The sequence below is a fragment of the Meleagris gallopavo genome, chromosome 6 (assembly GCF_000146605.3).
Source record: "Meleagris gallopavo isolate NT-WF06-2002-E0010 breed Aviagen turkey brand Nicholas breeding stock chromosome 6, Turkey_5.1, whole genome shotgun sequence".
NCBI classification, from domain to species: Eukaryota; Metazoa; Chordata; class Aves; order Galliformes; family Phasianidae; genus Meleagris; species Meleagris gallopavo.
In genome coordinates, this window is record NC_015016.2 from 33,361,153 (window position 1) to 33,382,178 (window position 21,026).

At 35.1% G+C, this 21,026-nt stretch overlaps 1 protein-coding gene across 2 annotated transcripts; it reads left to right on the top strand.

Moving 5' to 3' along the window:
- Positions 1-4,597: 4,597 nt before the first annotated feature.
- On the top strand, positions 4,598-13,471 carry PLCL2 (phospholipase C like 2). 2 transcript variants are annotated; one of them, XR_793951.3, is made up of 3 exons: positions 4,598-7,085; positions 9,262-9,630; positions 10,057-10,165. XR_793951.3 is itself a non-coding variant. In XM_010712815.2 (3 exons), the coding sequence occupies exons 1-3, from the start codon at positions 4,650-4,652 to the stop codon at positions 13,443-13,445; spliced, it is 2,715 nt and encodes a 904-aa protein (XP_010711117.1). In that variant the 5' UTR covers positions 4,598-4,649; the 3' UTR covers positions 13,446-13,471. The 2 variants fall into 2 exon arrangements, 1 of the variants encoding a protein (XP_010711117.1); XM_010712815.2 differs by lacking the exon at positions 9,262-9,630 and adding an exon at positions 13,371-13,471 and having other exon boundaries at positions 10,057-10,260.
- Positions 13,472-21,026: the final 7,555 nt, after the last annotated feature.

Consider the following 21,026-nt stretch of genomic DNA (forward strand, 5'->3'; position numbering starts at 1 on the left):
AAAAAAAAAAAGTGTTTTTCTGCTGTGCAGGATTTTGAAGAAAAATGCATAGAAATCTTAAATAAATAAGCAGAGCTTCTATTCTTTTTGAAAGTAAGCCACTTTTTGTAATAGACTTATGTTATAGATGACATTGTTAAGTTGGGTGATTTTTGCAATTGCTGCTGCATTGTATTTGAAGAAGATGGGCAGATTTCATAGTGAAATGGGCCAGTTAAGCATCACACAAAGAATAAAAGCAAGTCATCAGTGAGTTATATAAAATGTGACAAGGGTAGTTACCTCTGTGTTCATCACCAAGATCATTAGACTCTTAGCTCCTGTCATAAAACAATGAATTGTATTGCAAGCGTTGGCTACAAATGCCATTAAATTACTTCTAAAACAGCTTTTTGCTAGATGACATTAAATTCAGGCCTGCAGCTCCTCGTGTAGTAGGTGAGCATTTTCAGGGTGGGGATGGAACCACCTCCCACTCTTCTGCGCAACCTCTGGTGCTTAACTACGAATGGAAATGTTGTAAGGGCAAAGCTTAAACAAGGGGAGTGACTATTTCTCTGAGCAGGCAATTCTCAGTGTTATGGTCCCTGCTGCGTGGACTGCCTGTGCAGTTAGCATTTGGAGTCACCAAGTGAAATATTTGTAGAGTATTGACACCAGGAACTTTCACTTCCTGGACAAGCGCTCTAAAAATGTGTCATTCTGCCACTTCCTTTTGTTACCGTTGTCTCGTCGTTGTAAAGCAACATTTCAAAAGGAGTACCTTTGTGGGCAAAAGGCAGACAGAGGCCTTACCTTCAAATCCAGTTACCATAACTACCACATCAGAACTGTAGGTAGCTATGGAGGCAGATGGAGTCGCAGTCACCCATCTCAGAGGCCCACACTAGCTGATCCATGTGAGGGTCATTCTCCACTGTGTGGGGCTCACTTGCATCTCCACAGACCCTTCACCTCCACCTTGGGAAAGCTGGGGGCTGTCTTGGCTCTACAGCTTTCCTTCCAGAATGCCTTACATTCTGCTATACCAAGCAATATCTGAACTTCTAGGTTATTCTTTTTTTTTTGGCAACAGTACTTTCTTAGTCACATAAGTATTTCATTGTTTTGTATTGTGAGAGAAATAGTAATAATAAACAAGTTACCATGGAGAGACTCTTTAAACAAGCCTCTCTTATCTATGTGCTCTTTTGAGCCTTTTTTTCCAGCTTTCTTTAAGTGCTATAGACGTCAGCTGGGATTATTTCTGGTGTTTGAACTTGCTTTCTGTGGGCACAAACTCCTGGATAAACTAAACTCTTTGTGCTGTTCATCTGCACTTTGGTCCATCTCAAAATTTGTTGGAGATGAAATTGGGTGTGACACCTGTGACACCTGTTTTTGGAAATGTATTGATGAGGTGGTCATTCTGGTTTCAGTGATAAAGCCTTCTAAAGAACATGCAGTCCTTAAAGTTCTGCTTTGTGATGACAATATCAGTTATAATCCGAATATTGACGTGGTCTTCATTGTGTGAGAGATACTGGAGAGCTGTTTCAACACAAAATATCTAGTTTCTGTGATGGACAGAATTATGAAGCCATGCTGGAGAGGTTTCACTTTGAGCATCTTGAACAGCATTGAGAACACTATCTTGTGAACGCTGAGAAATTGTCAGATACATGAAGTTTGCTAATCTGTAAGTCAGACATAAGGCTGTGAGAGCCTGGATCCAGGTCATGAATGCACCCCAATGTCAAGGAGAAATCCTCCACATTATATAGCAGAATACATCTGTCCTCTTTTCCACAATCAGACTCTAGCTCTGAGGCTCACAAACCTGTTAAGACAGAGTATGCAATTACATTTTCAGTATATGAGTGAGAGTTTCCTTTGCGTTTCTCTTCAGTAAGTCACTCATTTGGTAGATGATCCTGGCCTGTGTCTTTGTGAAAATATCCTTTAAGTTCTTTTGTTTCTTCAGATTGATTGTGACTGTCACTGTCTCTATTGGAATGAGGACTCTCACAAGCTCAGGATCCTTGATCTCTCAAGAAGCAAATCTTATGATCAGTATTCTGGAGCTCAGAGCTGTGAGAAACTCTGCAGAGTATTTTAAAATTTGTCTTTGTGGTTATCACATTCAGAGAGTGATATCTACTGCTATCGGGCTTTACATGAGTAAGGCAAGTGGGGAAACTGCTTTGCCCTGCAGAAAAGTAGTATGCTGTTGAAATGGCCTTGGATTCATCTAGCAAGCAAGTAAAATGGTCTTACACATGCTAGATTGAATTATTCTTCTAATACATATATGTGAACTCCAATTCAGGCTTTAGGAAACTGTTTGGGAATGAGAATTCCATGAGATGGACTTGCTAACATTAGATGGCATCAAGCAACTGCACTTTTTTTTCTCCCTTGCTATTTGGTGTCTTGGATCAGACATGGTCTTGATGGAGAAAAGCATACATTGTTCTTCGGCTTTAAAAATACTGATTATGATCAGGCAAGGTAATACTTCCCATCCCTTGATGGTTCTCATGTTAGGAGGTTATCTGCCATCTGTCTCATGAAATAGTTTAGGGATCACATTCTCTTAGATTTGTGTCTGAAAAATCTAAGCAGTTTTAGCACACTTCATTTCAAGGCCTGAGAATACTGGAAAGGAGATTTGTTGCTCATTTCTATGGGACTGACCCTTCCTGTTTCTTCAAATTCAGTAATATGGATAAATGAGGCTTAAAATAGAATTAAACCTTGAATAAATGAGGCTTAAAATAGAACTAAAACCTTTGTGAACAAAAATCTACTTTTTTTTTTTTTTTCAATTAAGGAAACTTTCCTTTGTCTGAAAGCAATCTTAATGACCAAACTACATGTAATGACATTTCAAGAGTCAGCCTTGCATAATATCCACTGCAGAGGTTTGGACTTAGACTAAATCAGACCTTTGTAGGGTTATTAATTGTTACTAGGCTTTGGAGAGCTTCTGTAAAGGATATTCTGCTGTCATTAAAGGTGCACTAATCATATGGTTAATTATTTTTTCCAAACATGGAACCACGAATATTAAGTCTACTTCACTGTTTTCATTGAAAAGCTTTGCAGTGTTTATGAATTGAATTATAAAAACAGAATTATTGCACATAATTTTTAATTCTATGAAATTAAATATAGAATATATATGACATGAACAGAAAGTGCATTCTCTATAGGATTATTTTTATTTGAATATCTGTTTGGTATTGTAGTTGTTAAAAGCTTTCTTTTCCTCTCCTTTCTGTCATATATGTGATGCTTATTTGCACCGGGATGTACTTCAAATGGAAAAACTGTTCAAGGGAAAATTAACAATTTTGTTGTAGAAATCTGGATAAGTTTTTTTCAAGCAAGGCTGGAATATAAGAACATTTCTAAATAGGATATCTAACATAAAAAGATTATTCCATTAAAAGATTATTTCAGACTAAAAGTCGTATAGACTTTCTTCTCAGTGCATGCAACTGTTAAAACTGTTGCAGTATTTTTTATTCTTAAAAAAGATGCAGATAATGAAAGCAAAAAAAAAAAGTTATTTATTGAGGAATTGATTGTATCTAATCTGTTACTGACTTACACTTGTATGAATCAATATAAATAACAATTAATCTAAATGACATTATTTTTCTTCTTAAGTTTGTTTGGTTAATGACTTATATATCTATTTTTCTATCAAGGCTTTCTCTAGCAGACTAAGAACTCAGAGTTCTTTCATTGTTTTATGAGCAAAGGTGAACTTTGCTTCCTTTCCTGACCAGGTCTGGCCTTTCCATTCACTGTCTTTCTGACAATATACATCTTCTTTGGAACTCGTTAACCTTTAACCCTCTCAGGCAGTCCCTCCTGAGTCACTGTCACTGTATTTCCTGAAATTCAGAATGTAGAGTGAATTATCTGCTCCAGTCCTGTTATTTATTTTTCAGTGTATCTCATTAAGACTAATGTGGATGTTTTTCTAATATGGGGGGGGGATCATGTGACAATACTCTAGACAATCTGAGGGAAGGACATGGATGGGTGCAGTAGAGGAGAGAACTAAGCATGTTAAGTGCTGTCTTGTCTGTACGCTTAGATAAGGACCATATCCTATGAATTTTAAATATCTAATTTTGTATTAGTGTTTATTTGGTATTCTTGAGAAGATCATGTTGGTGTGGTATTAAAGCATTGTATTTTGTTCTGCAAGGATCTGTAGTACTATGTAAAGACTCAGAAGACAGTTTACTTTCTACTGCCTTGGCTGTAGACCAACTAAGTATTTAAATGGATTATTATTGATAAAACGCACATATACAACGTTATTATTTTATTAACATTCAAAACTTTCCTTGATTAATTTTGTGTTTATGAAAAATATATTAAAAAGAAAAGAATGTTATGTCTATACAGAGGAGCAAATCTTAAGCTATTATCAAAGTTTTAATTTGTGATGATTCCAATAAGAATGTGCTGGTCATCACATGTAGACCTTCTTGAAGTGCTTTATTAACTTTCATGTGTAAGTTGAAACCTATTTCAATACTGAGCGAAGTGATACTGATACATGTTTTCTTTTCTTTTCTTCCCCCCTTGTTTACCAGGATGGTACGAAACAAAAACGAGAACGGAAAAAGACTGTGTCATTCAGCAGTATGCCAACTGAGAAAAAGATCAGCAGTGCAAGTGACTGTATAAATGCAATGGTTGAAGGCTCTGAGCTCAAAAAGATTCGATCCAATTCCAGAGTGTATCACCGATATTTTCTTTTAGATGCAGATATGCAATCCCTACGCTGGGAACCTTCAAAAAAGGATTCTGAAAAAGCAAAGATTGACATCAAGTCAATCAAAGAAGTAAGAACAGGAAAAAATACAGATATTTTTCGCAGCAATGGAATATATGACCAGATATCAGAGGACTGCGCATTTTCTATCATATATGGAGAAAACTACGAGTCACTAGATCTTGTTGCTAACTCAGCAGATATTGCAAATGTTTGGGTTACTGGCTTAAGATACCTGATTTCTTATGGAAAACATACTCTAGACATGATAGAAAGTACTCAAGATAATATGCGGACTTCATGGCTTTCACAAATGTTCAGTGAATCGGATGTAGATAATTTAGGACATATACCCCTGTGTAATGCTGTACAGTTTATAAAAGACTTAAATCCTGGTTTAAAAACAAATAAAATTGAATTAAAATTCAAGGAGTTACATAGATCCAAGGAAAAAACTGGTACTGAAGTAACAAAAGAAGAGTTTATTGAAGTTTTTCATGAGCTTTGTACTCGACCTGAAATCTATTTCCTGTTGGTTCAGTTTTCAAGCAATAAAGAATTCCTAGATACCAAGGACCTTATGATGTTTTTAGAAGCAGAACAGGGTATGGCACATGTCACAGAAGAAATAAGCCTTGAAATTATTCAGAAATATGAGCCAGCCAAAGAGGGCCAGGAAAAAGGTTGGCTTTCTATAGATGGGTTTACGAATTACCTTACTTCACCAGACTGCCACATATTTGACCCAGAACATAAAAAAGTTTGTCAAGATATGAAACAGCCATTATCTCATTATTTTATAAATTCATCTCATAATACATACTTGATAGAGGATCAGTTTCGAGGGCCTTCTGACATCACAGGTTATATTCGTGCTCTTAAAATGGGTTGTCGCAGTGTTGAACTGGATGTTTGGGACGGTCCAGATAATGAGCCTGTGATTTACACGGGACATACAATGACTTCTCAGATTGTCTTCCGTAGTGTGATTGACATTATTAACAAGTATGCATTTTTTGCTTCAGAGTATCCTCTTATTTTATGTTTAGAAAATCATTGTTCTATTAAACAGCAGAAAGTGATGGTACAACATATGAAGAAAATTTTGGGGGACAAACTACATACGCAGTCTCCAAACATTGAAGACTCTTATCTTCCATCACCGGAATCACTTAAAGGAAAAATACTAATTAAAGCAAAAAAGCTTTCCTCAAATTGTTCTGGACTAGAAGGAGATGTTACAGATGAAGATGAAGGGGCAGAAATGTCACAAAGAGTGGGGAAGGAGGGTGTAGAACAACAAAACTCTTTGACTGGGAAACGATTTCAGCTTTGCAAAGAGCTCTCTGAGTTGGTAAGCATATGTAAATCAGTTCAGTTCAAAGAGTTTCAAGTTTCATTTCAGCTCCAGAAGTACTGGGAAGTGTGCTCATTTAATGAAGTGCTTGCTAGCAAATATGCCAATGAAAACCCGGGAGACTTTGTAAATTATAACAAACGTTTTCTTGCCAGAGTTTTTCCCAGTCCTATGAGGATCGACTCCAGTAATATGAATCCCCAGGATTTTTGGAAATGTGGTTGTCAGATAGTAGCCATGAACTTTCAGACGCCTGGATTAATGATGGATCTTAACATTGGTTGGTTTCGACAAAATGGGAACTGTGGCTACGTCCTTCGTCCTGCTATCATGAGAGAAGAAGTATCTTTCTTTAGTGCAAACACAAAAGACACTGTGCCTGGAGTTTCGCCTCAGCTGCTTCATATTAAAATCATTAGTGGGCAAAACTTTCCTAAACCCAAAGGATCAGGTGCCAAAGGTGATGTTGTGGATCCATATGTCTATGTTGAAATACATGGAATCCCTGCTGACTGTGCCGAGCAAAGGACAAAGACTATGCATCAGAATGGTGATAATCCAATTTTTGATGAAAGCTTTGAATTTCAAATAAATTTACCAGAACTAGCAATGGTGCGTTTTGTAGTGCTGGATGATGATTACATTGGGGATGAGTTTATCGGGCAGTACACTATTCCCTTTGAGTGTCTACAGACTGGTTATCGTCATGTTCCTCTGCAGTCTTTAACCGGTGAAATGTTAGCACATGCTTCCTTGTTCGTGCATGTGGCCATTACTAATCGAAGGGGTGGTGGGAAACCTCATAAGCGGGGCCTCTCTGTGAGGAAGGGCAAGAAATCACGGGAGTATGCTTCTTTGAGAACACTGTGGATTAAAACAATAGATGAAGTGTTCAAGAATGCTCTCCAACCTATACGGGATGCCACGGATTTGAGAGAAAATATGCAGGTACAGTTTTTATGGTGAATTTATCAGTACATTATGTGTATTTTTGTATTATGATACGTAAATAATATATGCTGTTTAGAGTCTTACTGCATTTTGTAAGTTACTTGAATCAAGTCTAATGCTGAGCAGCTTTAGAAACTGATTATATTAGAGCAACTTTTGGGATGATTTATACACATATTTTGCCATTTTTTTCTGTGTGAGAGACGTGATTCAGAACTCAAACTTGTTGACTAGACCTATGTCTTCGAAAAAATTATTAGATATATACTAGTGGAAAGTACAGTAAGATTTTAGCTTGTTTTTGTAGAACCCAAGAGATCTAACTTCCAAATGTTATTTTTGGAGATTCTAATAAAGATTTCAAGGTAAATAAGCTCTTTCTAGATCTAAATCAAAGAGGACTTTAAATTATATTTTATTTAGTAAATCTTTTAACTAATTACAAACTTCTGAAGAAATACTAGCAGTGATCCGTAAAATTCAGCAGCTTCATCTGAAATGAAGTGACTTATTAAATCATCATACTTTTATTTCACATTAAGGAATCAATGATCAAAGACATCAGCGTAGATAAATTTTCTTCATGAATAATGTTATCTTGAAGAGAATTTATTAGTAGTACAGTTTTAAAACTAGTTTTTCTTTTTATGAAAGAAGAAAGTAGTTCAGCATTTTGAAGCTCCCCCATTCTATTTTATATATAAAATACTGTACTAAGAAATTATTTGAAAGATATGGAGATAATATTTTGGTTTGTGAAAGTGTTTTGCATTACAAGCTAGGTATAGAGTGAGCTTTACTTGTAGTTAATCTCTTGAAGTGTAAAATTCTGTCACATAAGAGGTACTGTATTTTAAGATGGCTTTCAAGGAGTAGCAATTCAGCTACTCATTGATTTGATTTAAGGAGAGCGAAAACGTGCAGTTTTTGTAGCTGCTTTAAACTCTTCACTGCACGTGCTGCATTGTTTTCCAAAACTGATATAATCTGTCAGTCTTTGCAGTATGATTTCTTTGAATGTGAGATATTGGAATATGTCTTAGATATTTTATTATCTCAGTTTAAGTTGCGTTATCAACTAAATTGTTATTGTATCTCAAAGTACTATCAAGAAGGTATTTTATGTATATGTAGGAACATTAATTTTGTGTAAATTTCTGGCAGGTTACAAAATCTGCATAATTTAAAATCTGTATAACTAAAGGATTCCAGCTAATAAAAATAAGTAAGCCACTCAAAATAAATACCAGCTTATGTCAAGGAATGTGATTTATGAATGATGGCTTTTGGAGGTAAAGAAGGACATAATGTCCCTGAAGCCAGATACTGAGAAACTGGTTTTGTTTTTAAAATAAACTGGAAGAAGGTAAAAAATAAGGAAGTATAGACCAGGAAGTTTAATTTTTTTTTAAATCATATTTTTTAATCATAGGTAGCCTTTTATCATCTTTGTTATGCACGTCAATGCCATGACAAAAGCTGATGTCATAACTTGTTATGTATCCATCACTGATAAAAGAACAATGGATGTGATGTATGTTTAAATTGTTTGACGGAGTCAGATATAGGGTTAGAAGTCAAAGGCAGGAGTTACAGCTGTATCTTTGTCTTGCTTGCCTGTAGCTAATGCGTATGCTCCCTGTGCTCTCATTTACCTCTCTGTAAAATTATTGTTCATAATGATTTATTCATGCTGTTAAACAAAATTGATTTGAAAAGACTTTCCAATGTCTTTTTTTTCCCTTTCAGCTGTGTAATTATTGTATCATTAAGCTGTAGTCTGGTTGTTAGAAGTAGTTTGTCTTTGCTGGACATTTACTGAATGCTACTTTACTGAAGTATACTGTAAGTGAATGTAATGGATGTAATGTAGGTATTCACATAACTTGGCATGGATATCCTGTATGTAGATATCTTGAAATCTATTTTATGTATTTTGTCTCATAAAAAGAGTGCAGAATACTTCACATTTGATTACTATTTGCACTGAAGTTGACATTATGTCCCTCAAGGAAATCTGTCCGAAAAAGAGCCGTCAAGATGGAAAATGGTTTGATGAAAATGATTAATCAGTCCTAAAAACTGGTCAGATACCCAGTGTAGGTAAGATGAGAGAGAAAGGAGCATTGAGCACATTTGTAACTTAAGTATGCAATGTTTTTGTTTCTTCCAGGAAAACAAACTCCAGACCTGCCAGAGATCACCAGCTCCCACTTGGTACAGAAATCCTAAATTCAATACAGTGCTGAGAACATTCCTCTCATGGAATTTCAGTGGCTGCTTGGAGTCACGTTACATTTCTCATACTGGAAATTCTTTTCAAGTTTTAACATGCAATTTTATATTCCACCATATTGGATAGCAAATAAAACTAAAATAAATTTTAGGGAAATATACAAAATTGGAATTTATATAAAAGTACCTGAAAAATTTGTTTAAGTGATCCTGTGATAGGAGTGACATCAGTAGTGGACTGCTGGGTTTGTGAATCGCACCAAATGGGAGCCAGCAGATCCACAGCACAGTCTGGATGATAGTTAAGGTATGTCTAAAGTTACAAATGGGCTGAATTTCTCCTTCCACTCCACCTTGCTTATATGGGGCATTCACCACCTGCTGTTTCTCCTGGTAACATATTATGAGTTACTTTGAAATATCTTTCAGAATTTTTTCAAAACAAATAAGCAGTATGTTTCAGAACTCATTTATTTGCATTGTTAATTTTAGTAGTGGAATAGGCCATACACTTGTTCTAATTAGATTTTTGCTGCAGCAGGTATTGTTGGAACTTTTAACGTTTCTAGTTAAGTACAAGTGTATTCTTGTTTGCTTTAAAGCTGCCAGTTCTTTGGGGAAAAGCTGTGTACGTTTTAGCTCAGCTATTGCAGTGTTGTATATTAACCTGAAAGAATGAGAAATTTAAAATTGTATTTAACTGTAAAGGAAACTCTTTCTTTCCTTTTTGCAGAATGCAGTAGTCTCATTCAAAGAATTATGTGGCCTCTCTCCTGTAGCAAATCTTATGCAGTGCATTTTGGCAGTGTCTACGCGCTTGGTTGGGCCTGATAGTGCACCCTTGGTAGTACTGAATCTCAATGATCAGTATCCGACTATGGAGCTCCAAGGGATAGTTCCAGAGGTCTTGAAAAAGATTGTAACAGCATATGACATGGTGAGTAGTCTTTTGTGGTTATTTTATATGCTATCTGAACACTTTTTTCTTAGAATACGCAGTACTATGCCCGTTTAGAAAGGTCATTTTAACTTGTGAATTGCTGTTTCATGCTTCATTACATGTGTTTGAAAGCCATTCCCATGAATGTGCTGCAACTGGTAGTGTTTTCATATCAGGTAAAAGAGCAAGATTAATACACTGCATGTGAATATAGAAGTGTTTGTACACTTCAGAAGGCAAAGTTGTTATAATCAAGAGAGTGTAACATGAAGAGGATGTATTAATTTACCTGTTCTGCAGTATCTTGAAGCTGTCTGCCTATCAGTAAACCTCTTACAATTATTTGCTACTTAGTATTTTTCATTTTATGAACATTCCTTTGGCATTGTCTTAGTGTAGACAGAAAGTAGTCAGAAAAAGTTTGTAGGAGTTTTAGTTTTAGAAGCAACTTGAAGTGTTAAAATCTTCACATGCCTTTTCATTTTCCTGTGCTATATTTTTGTGTGAGAACTCAAACTTATTTAATTAGCCTGTAATCAGCTGTAATATTAATTTCAGCACTTATACTTAAATAAATGTGTAAATTGTATCTTCAGAAACTGGAAACTTTTACAAGAAGGAAGGAAAATATAATACATTGAGAAATAATGGATTATACCTACCTACCAAAAATTTAAAGAAAGATCCACTGAGCAGATGAGTGTGATTTGAAATGTCCTCCACTTCTGTAATCTAGAACACTGTAACTGAGCTTTTTATTTGTTTATTTTGTAATTGCTTTAATCTGATGTATCATCTGAGAATAAGAAAATATTTCTAGGATAATTTTGCATTACTTTTCTATGTTCAAAGGAGAAACCTCACTCAACAAGATCAAGTCACCATGTTGAAAACAGTCTTTGCTATTTAAAAGAAAAAAAAAAAGAGAAAGAAAATAAACTGGTAGCTCAGTTACATACTATGTTACATACATACATATATATTTTAAACTATTTTCTAGATAAAAAGTACTTTTAGAATAATACCACTGTCCTAAAGTATTAATTGGTAATTAACAATTTATGTAGAGCTTGTATAGCTTAATGATGGTGTAAATACAATAGAATTTGATCTTAGTGGTAGCACAGTTACAAAAAGATGGTATCTTAGTGGTAGTTTAGAAGATATCATAATTAGGATGGAAACAGGCGTGATTGTTGGACTTACACATATAATGTACTTAATGAAGTTCTATTTTGTTGGTGGAAATGTCTCTACCTCTCATTTGTTCTGATGCTGCTCCTTGTTTGTTATTAAACTATTCCAAATATTTAAGTATTTTTATTAAAATCCTTTTTTTAAATGCTTTTTTAGATAAAGGTGACTCATACATTCAGACAGCTTCACAGTACAATTTTTTTTTTCCTTTTCTCTTTAACCCCCTCCTCCTGTAGTCTTCAAGTGATTTGAATATTTGTGTACTTAGAAATCTATACTTCATTTTCATTGATTAAAACAGTAGAATATTTATGTAAAGGCATATTCAAAGCGTTTTACCATCTCTGCTTCTGTAAAGAATGGTAAAGACTCCATTTCATACAAAGAAAAACATTAAGACATGACTTCAAGCTTTTAGCTTTAAATAATATTGAAGATTAATAATCAAAAACAATGATGATTTTAATCAAACTTACAAATGAAAATAATGAGATGCATTTCAATTCATGAAAGTTGGTCTGTCCAGCTGGACAAAAAGTTTTAAGCAATTAAAATCAGTAGGATTTACTGGATAATCCTATGTCAGACATGGGAGCTGTGCTGATAGCTCTTTTTTTCTGAAAGCTCATCTAGATATCAACTGGAGAAAACGTGAGGATGAGTATCATCGACCATGAGAAGATGTGAAGCTATCTAGCTCACGTTTCAAAATTTGCTATAGTGACAGATTTTTAGAGTCTAATACTACATTAATGAGTTTATTTCTGTATTTTTGGTTTGAATTTAGTAAGCCCTCAAAATGGCACAATTTATATCAATGGCTGGTTTTGGTTTGGGGATTTTCTGGCCATCATTAAAGAGCATGTGAGTGTAAAATTGGGCTTAGTAATGAGAAGTCTTATCTAGAACTAAGAAAGGGTAGCTGTGCTGTCAAAATATTGATTACCTCCTTGTCTTATTTTATGCTGGTTTAGGCATCAGCATAGATCAAAATTATATTTCAGCCATATTCTGTGACACACACATAATGGTGTGTGAGTATGCTGAGAAACATCATGAAATCATGATGTTAAAAGGGAACACATTACATATTCATTAATTAAACGTAGGTTAACACCGTAAATGCATAAGTTGTTATGACCTTGCATGAATTCCGAATATAGCAGTCTGAATGATATTTTCAAAGTAATTCTACTTCAGAGTGAGGGTATTTGGGACAAATCAAAGAATTTTTATTTGTCAGATATGCTCTCAACTTTATAAAATCATAATCAACATAGAAAGCAATATTCAGCCAAGATTATTAATTATCTAGAAGAACTTATTTGCATTGAAAGCATTAGAGGGCTCATCTTTTCCCTGTAAAGTGAGACAAGATGTAAGAATTTACAGTGGGACAGTCAGTCTGCATTGAAATAATTACAAGGAGAGTGCAGTACTGCAAGGACACATCTAACGTGAGAATAATTTCAGGTTCACATGATTACATACAATTTTTAAGGAAACTACTAAACAAATGATATGTTAATTATCATGTCATTACATAATTATTTTTATATATGCAAACAAACAGCATGTAATACTTTTTTTAAATTGCCAGTGTTCACTACTACATACAGAGGAGCTATGGGTTAAAATAGTATATCTTTGAGCTTGATGAGTGTTTTTCCATCAGCCTTAATAAAACCAAAAGTTTACCCAGGAAATAAGAAGATCTTCAGCTTTTATCCATGTTATGGTAGTTGAGGTGTCTTTCCAGAAGAATGAAAATAGATATAACTGGGAAATTTTGAGAAGCTGAAGTTGCGTATTTTTCTCTAGCTACTCCATGCTCCTGAGTAAATTTTCTCTCTTATTTTTTCTCACTGTTTAACAATGTTTTATTTTTCCCTTTCGTTCATGAACTTCAGCTTCCTTTATGTGATACTTCAGCATGCACTCTGTTGGTGTCATCACACCCATCACTGATCAGTGCTGCAGACTGAAGCTTGGAGTTAAGGCAAGTGCCTCTTCCACACCATTGCATGTTTTTTTATGTCTTATGAGATTTAAGATGAAGAGTAAGTAAACTTTAAAAAGTTGTATTATGGTAAGAGAAAAAAAATAAATTACCTTTCCTAAGTCTGCAGCATTATTCAGTGATGACTGTAATAGCACTGCAAAGATTTGCTAGAGGATCATACAGAGGAAGCCAGATACTGTACAGATGCTGTCTTTGTTTGTCCTTTGTGAAGGATGAAGTGTCCCATTTGATGAAGATGAGGTTTTCTGAAGTTTGAAAGGAAAAACATACTTACAAGAAAAAAACTAACATAGAAAATATAGAAAGCTCTACCTGTGTGAAAGAAGATAAAGTAATACTGCTGTAATAATTAGGATTGATTGTTATTAAGACCTAATTGTGTAGTGTTGCTAGGCCTATTTTTTTCATATTAAAAAAAAAATAGGAAAACGAAAGAAAACAGAAAAAAAAATCCGCACATGAAAGTTATATTGTAATTCAAAGTGTATTCAGACTGACAGTATAGGAGGTCTTAATTTGTTTCAAGTAGTATGGATAGCTTTTGTAGATGCGCTCTAGGGACAGGATCAAAATCAGGTCTGAGTTTATTGATGCTGAGGATTATGAGATAATGAAAATGAGAGGTATTAAAAGACACCAAAGCTTGTAAACCAGAATACACAATCTGATTTGTGAATAGTAATTCTGTAGTAAGCTTGCATCTGGTTATCTGACTGTTGGCAGCAGATTGCATATACAGTCACATTGAAGTTAACTTCATGTTATGTAGTTGCAAATTTTTCCAGTGACATAAGCTAATTAAGGTAGCCTGTATTTTGATTTCCATTCTGTTCAGAAGATATTTTGACATTAATCCTAGAATAGTTGTAGACTGGATCAACACTAGCAGGGTTTACTAAAAACTGTCTAAAAACAACTTACTATCTAGGTTTTGGTCATCTAATATTTTGTCTGCTGCTCAGTACCTTAAATGTTCTTCATCTTTAAAAGTCGTGGTGTCCATGCAGATGTATTTGGTGGGACACTTCTGTATCAGACATGCTGGGTTGAAATTTGTAATTCTGACAGAAACAAAAAGCGTATCAATTCTACGGAATGTAAATTTTCCAAGGAATAATTAGATCTGTTTTGGGTTATACTAACCTTTAAATCTATATTAGTTACCTTGTTGCTGATGTAGGTTCTAGGTCATGGTTACCTTCCAAATACAGTAAGAGATTTCAGCCATTCTTCTGTGGTTATGAAGCTGTATCTTGAGAGAATGTGTAAATTAAGACTTTTCCACTTCCTCTCAGCTTGTTGATGTGCCAGAGTTAGTTAGCTGACAAACCTTTGTTCCACAAATTATCCTTTGGGATTTAAAGTGTCTGTGCTAACAAGAGATACAAGGTCCAGTGCTGCTACTTACTGATTGTTCTTGTAAAATGGAATGAGTGAACAGATTGCTTTTGCTTTCATATAACTTTAGACCTAAATTTTAGATTTTGGATTGTTGCAAAGAAAGCTGAGTTCTCACCAATCTAATCTAACTTTGGATCACATGTGATAGCATCTGACCTCTGCCTACTTTGTGCACCTAAAGAAAATCTGTATTTTTCAATCTGGTGCCTTTTCTACGAATATGTGACTGGCATAGACTACAAAAACTGTGCTTACTTTTCCCCAGCTGATTCAGAACGTCATTCTTGACTACATTTCTTCTAAAGTCCATGTTACAAGGCATCCTCCAAAATGTTGAAGTCATGTGAATATAAGGAGGATAAATAGATACTTAGCCATATTGTGGTTAAGTATAAAAATATAAGAGCTGACTGTGAAGAAATTCAGGAGCAAACTGCACTGATTTAAAAATAACAATAAATTATTTCTTGAAAATATTGGAAACGAAGTCCATCAGAGTGTGTACAGCTGCTAGCTGATCAAAGAATATAACCTGTAGGAAAGAAACAAAGCCATAAGAGTAAATTTTTTTTCCATGCATGTACCTCTGGAGATTGAAAGTTCATATGAAATATTTCTTTATGTGAAAATCAGTGGAGAATGCACCTCTAGCTAGTAGAATTGCTAGTAGAAGAAATTACAAAAGAAAAAGTGACTGAAAAAAAAATTACTATAAAGTAATGATATTCATTCAAGCATTCTCAAGGATTGATATATCCAAACTGCTAAATTGCTTGTGTATCCTCACACCTAAAACTGACTATCTAAGTTGTTAGTGTGATGCCAGTATTTCAAAAGGTTTCCAGAGGAAATCAAGGATTTTCAGCTCAGACAACCTGTCATCTGTACTGTGAAAATGGGAAGAGTTCTTTGAAGTCAAGAAGCTTGTAGACAAGGCAGACTAGTCTATTTTGTAAAAAACATTTGTCAAAGTCCCTTTCCAAATACTTAGGTTGAAATGAAGTTATCACTAAATTTTTTAGCCTTTTAAAATACTTTATTATGCCTTGAAAACTGGAATAAATGTTGAATTTAACTAGAATCATAGAATCACAAGGTTGGAAAGGACCTTGATACAAGATAATCTAGTGCGACCATCATCCCACTACGATTGCTGCCACAAGCCACTAAACTATATCTCACAGCTCCTCATCCAGACGCCTCTTGAACATTTCCAGGGATGGCGACTACACGACCTCTCTGGGCAGGCCATTCCAGTGCCTGACCACTCTCTGAGAGAAAAAGTTTTTCCTTATGTCTAACCTAAACCTCCTCTGGTACAGCTTGCACCATTTCCTCGAGTTCTATTTGTTGCCTGGGAAAAAAGACCAAATCCCTCCACGTTAGAACCTCCCTTCAGGAAGTTGTAGAGTGCAGTCAGGTCTCCTCTGAGCCTCCTCTTCTCCAGACCAAACAATCCCTGCTCCCTCAGCTGCTCCTCATAAGACTTGTGCTCCAGACCCCTCACCAATTTCATTGCCCTTCTCTGGACGTGTTCCAGGGCCTCAATATCTTTCTTGTAGTGAGAAGCCCAAACTAGCTGAAAGGAGTTTTTAGGAGAGGTATTCGTATTCATTATTGCATTTGTATTCATTATTGCATTTGGTTGTAATTTTCTAGAAAAAGTAAGGTAGACTGTAAGTATATTAGCAAGAATTTTGATCTAGCTAACATAGCTAAATTGTCTTGAAGACGTATGACCTAATGATTCCCCAAGAACAGTCTTAGGTGATGAATGGATACAGCTCAGTGGTGAAGAGATCTAAGGGCAAAAATATTAATTTCAGCATATTTGTTGAATCTGCAATTTAATATTGCAGATAGCCTAAGTAATATTTTTGTCCTGTTTAATTGTAACTTTTTTCTAATGAGTTTAAATAGTTGCTGAGTGCAGTTGTTAGTCTGTCAAAAAAAACTGTTGAGAAACAAAGTACTGATGGAACATACAGTGAATAGCATGGGCAGTTCCTGCGAAAGTAGCTATGTTATTTGTTATCAGCTCTTGTTTTCCTGTTGTATAACAGGACAGTCATTCTAAACTGCAAGCTGCAATTACACATCCAAAAGTGGAGCTGCAGATGATAACCTCAGATTATATTGGCTTTTTCAGTCCAAAAAAGGCAAAAACAAAGGTCTAATTTTGGATATTCAAGCTTCACTGCCAAATGTTGTAAAGTATGAGCTGTTCCACATTGAATGAAAAACTGATAATGACAACTTGATGCTTTTGGGAAGTCCAGGTTTCTTTTTTTTCTTTTTTTAAATTAAGAGAATGAATGATGAAAATTTTGATGTCCTCTCAATAATTCTGTTATGACTTATGTCTGACTATTTATAAGAACACAGAATAATAGTACTATATGAGAAGAAAAGTTGATCTGGCTTACTTTCTTGTTTCTAACATATTCCAATGGCATGTTAGTGGAAAAGCATAAAAAGAGATCACATGAATAGTAACTTGTCTTAAATGTACTGCATATTTCCAATAGTAGTTCTCGTTTTCTTTCCCTATGAATTTTTAATCTTGTTTGTCTTTTTGACCACTCCTGTGTAAGAAATGTGGTTGTTTGATCTTTCACTGATACTCTGAGTTTCAAAAATAATGTTGCATATTAATTTTATTTCCCAAGGATAGCAGTGTTTTGCTTCTTTTTACAGATGCAGGCTATTTTCCTTTTTTATACACGTGTGTATATATATGTATATTTACATGCCTCCTTATTGTCCACTTTTTACATAGTGTTCTCATTCTGTTTTTTTAAAGATAATGAAAAGCATTTTGTTCTGATAGCCAGGGCATCAGGAAAACAAGACAAAATGGTTGTTGAGTGTATGAGTTGAATGCCATTGCATGCACAGTTTAAAAGAGAGCTGCTGATTATTTTATTTACTCTGTCTTCAATCTGGTCTTCTCGAGTACTTTAGTTATGAGGAATGAAGAGAGAACATACAGGCTTTTAAATACAGAATTTGTGGACTCTTGGTTCCTTTGGTAAATGTAAGAAGTCTTCAATGTGCACTGAAGTAGCAGTTAGCAGTTTTGTTTTCTCATCTTGTACTTTGGACAGTGCACAGATAGTAGAAAGATCAATTATTCTTCATTATATGGCATCTCTGGACTGTCTGGGCTGAACCACACCTGATTTTTACTTATAATGAAGTTACTATTGATTTTTTGTTTGTTTCTGTAAGTGTACTGCTAGAAAGCTCAATTGTAAAAATTTATTTTGATTGAAGATGTCAACTTTAAAATCCTTACATAGAATCATTAATGATAGGAGCCATCTCTGGAAATCATCTTGTCCAATCCCCGATGAATTCAGGGCCAGCTAGAGCACATTGCCTAAGACTGTTGAGTGTTGAGTATCATTCAGGATGAACACTCGACAGACTCTCTGGGCAAACTGTGCCATTGTATGACCATACAAGATTCCCCTGAGCCTTCTCTGCTTGAGCCTGAACAGTCTCAGCTCTCTCAGCCTCTCAGTATGTGAAAGATGCCCCAGTCCTGTTAAGAAACTGTTTTTGTGGCTTATTCCAGTAAGTCCCTATCATTCTTCTACTTCTGAGCCCCAGACTGCCCTGGGTGTTCTACATGTGGCCTCAGCAATGCTTAGTAAGGGGGAAAGATTATTCCCCTTTTTCTTCTGGTGTTGTACTTCCTTTGTTGTTTTCTCTTTGTTATCCATCAGGCCCTCTGGCCCTGATCTCAGAAGCTGCCTTCCAGTCAGTCAGCCTCCAGCCTGTACTGGTGCACATGAAGCTCGTTTCGCTTCACTGAATTTCACTAGGTTCCTGTCAATCCATCTCTCCAGCTTGTCAAAGTCTTTCTGAGTAGCAGTACAGCCATGTGCTGTACCCATCCTCGTCCAAGCCTTAGTATCTTTTGCCAGCTTGCTGAAGATGTGCTGTGCCCCATCATGCAGGTAATAAATGGAGGTGTTAAACACTGTTAGCTCAAGTATCAGCCCCTGGGGTATGCCACTGGTGACTGAATCAGGCTTGAGGACCCCTTTCTCTTGAAAACTTAGTAGCATTGATCTAGCTGTCAGTTAACTGTCAAGATTTAATCACTGATTATTGAATTTTGAACTGAGCTCAGTAATGTGAAGAGCAGTTTCCAGCTTAATGGAAGTTCACTGCTGTTGATGTTCGTGTTAGATAAAAGCATGTTTAAGAATGCTTTCAGTCCCCTCACCATTAGAATAGTTCACTTGGGTTCTGAGGTTTAAAATGAGTTCAGAATCTGATTTTCCAGTGCATTTCCTTCCTAGTGCTATAGCTGCATTCTTTTCCAGTTGAAAATAAAAAGTCAGTATATATATAGTTCTAAACAATTCTTTATGCAACTGCAGAGCAAGCTGACTGGCAGGTGACACTGGAAGGACTGAGAACAATTCTTTTGCTTATTCCAGTGTTATAACAAAACACCGTTTTGATGCAACAAAATTGAATACTGGACTACTTAGGTAAAATTTATATGTATATTTAGTTAGAGCTGACAATATTTTGTTTGTGTTCCCAGTACATATGGTGGCACCAGTTTGGCCACTGAATAATAGACAGTTTCCAGAAATGTCACAGAAGTGTATCTAATTTACTGAGATTCAAGTGGAAAGAAGAATGTGAATAGCATTTTGTGGAGATAACTTTTTAAATAAAGATTTGATTTATGCCTATTTTAAGTGTGTTTTTTACTGTTGGAACATAGATCTGACAGTATTTTTAACACATGCTCTTCTTTTGTAGTGTGCTTTAATTGCTACAAAATAAAATTCATCCTTGATGTTGCAAACTCTCTCAGTGAAGGTATTTTCTCTCACTGAGTTTCATCATCCTGACACAGCTTACCATTAGCTGGGTACTTGTAAAATGTAACTGATACATCTCTTGGTATGTGCAGCATCTGATGCACGGACTCAGATGTGAATGATCCAAATCCTTTATTACAAGTTCTCACATCACTTATATACTTCACAAGTTTTCTTTTTCTAGCTTTCCCATCCACCCCTACAACTTTCCCATCCACCTTTACATGTCAACAGAGCATTCTACAAAACACTCTTCAACCGTTCACACAGGGGCTTATCCAATCAGAGCCATGAGATGTTCTTTCTTCTTTTAGAGGTGTCCTTGGTTCTCATGCTGTTTATCTTGCTCCACAGCTTCTGCTCTGAACAGTTTTTCTTGTATTCCCACAGGTATGCTACCTACCAGTTCCAGAGAAGTAATGAATACTATAGTATTAATAAATTATTATTACTATAATAATAAATACTATAGTGGGTTTTTTTTCCCCTGTCTCTCAAAGAATTCTGTCTCAAGGTCTGTATTCTTGTTAGAATGTAGTGTGTAAAATATTTAAGTTTAAATTCAATCTATGTCTTTCCCCTACATTGGAGGCATGAATAGAATGTTCTGTCTTCTACCAAAAAAGATATCTTCATCAGCCTGGTAATAATAAATCTTGACTTCTTATTCGAATGCAGAATAATTTCAAGTAGTGTTAATAGAATGTGCATGTAATCCAGATGAGCATTTATATAGATATATATACTTCTACATATATAAGTATCTACTTACACCTGTGCATACTTACATATATTACATATTACATACATTATATAATATATTATCTTACATGTAATACGTACTATATACATATATATATAGACATACACAGTATTAGTTCATAGATCTCACCTCTTCAGTAAAACAAAATGGACGTAACAAAACTCTGAAACACTAAAAATAATCTTAAAGGATAGTCTAGACTTTTATATTCCTTTGTTATTATTCTCCTATTACTGTCCTAGTGATATATTCTATTTTGCCGAGAAAAGAATAGATACTTTAAGTATATTGTTTTTTTTATTTGTTTTGTGAAGACAGTCACAAAAGGGGTGAATTACCCCTTACCAATAGTACCAATAGTACTGGTAAAGTTCTATTAGTAGGAAACTAGAAGTGTTTTTTATTTCTAACCATTATAACCATTTCTTTTCTAATACCCTTGATAGATTAAATAACTCAAATATTCTTATCATCTTTGTTGACATTTATTCTTTTGGTTGAATTACTAACAGTTTTTCTGATAAGTAGG

Coding starts and splice junctions, on each gene's coding strand:
- PLCL2 (XM_010712815.2), top strand. CDS start 4,650: ATGCCAACTGAGAAAAAGATCAGCAGTGCAAGTGACTGTATAAATGCA. Junction 7,086..10,056: donor ATTTGAGAGAAAATATGCAG/GTACAGTTTTTA, acceptor TCCTTTTTGCAG/AATGCAGTAGTCTCATTCAA. Junction 10,261..13,370: donor TTGTAACAGCATATGACATG/GTGAGTAGTCTT, acceptor CATGAACTTCAG/CTTCCTTTATGTGATACTTC.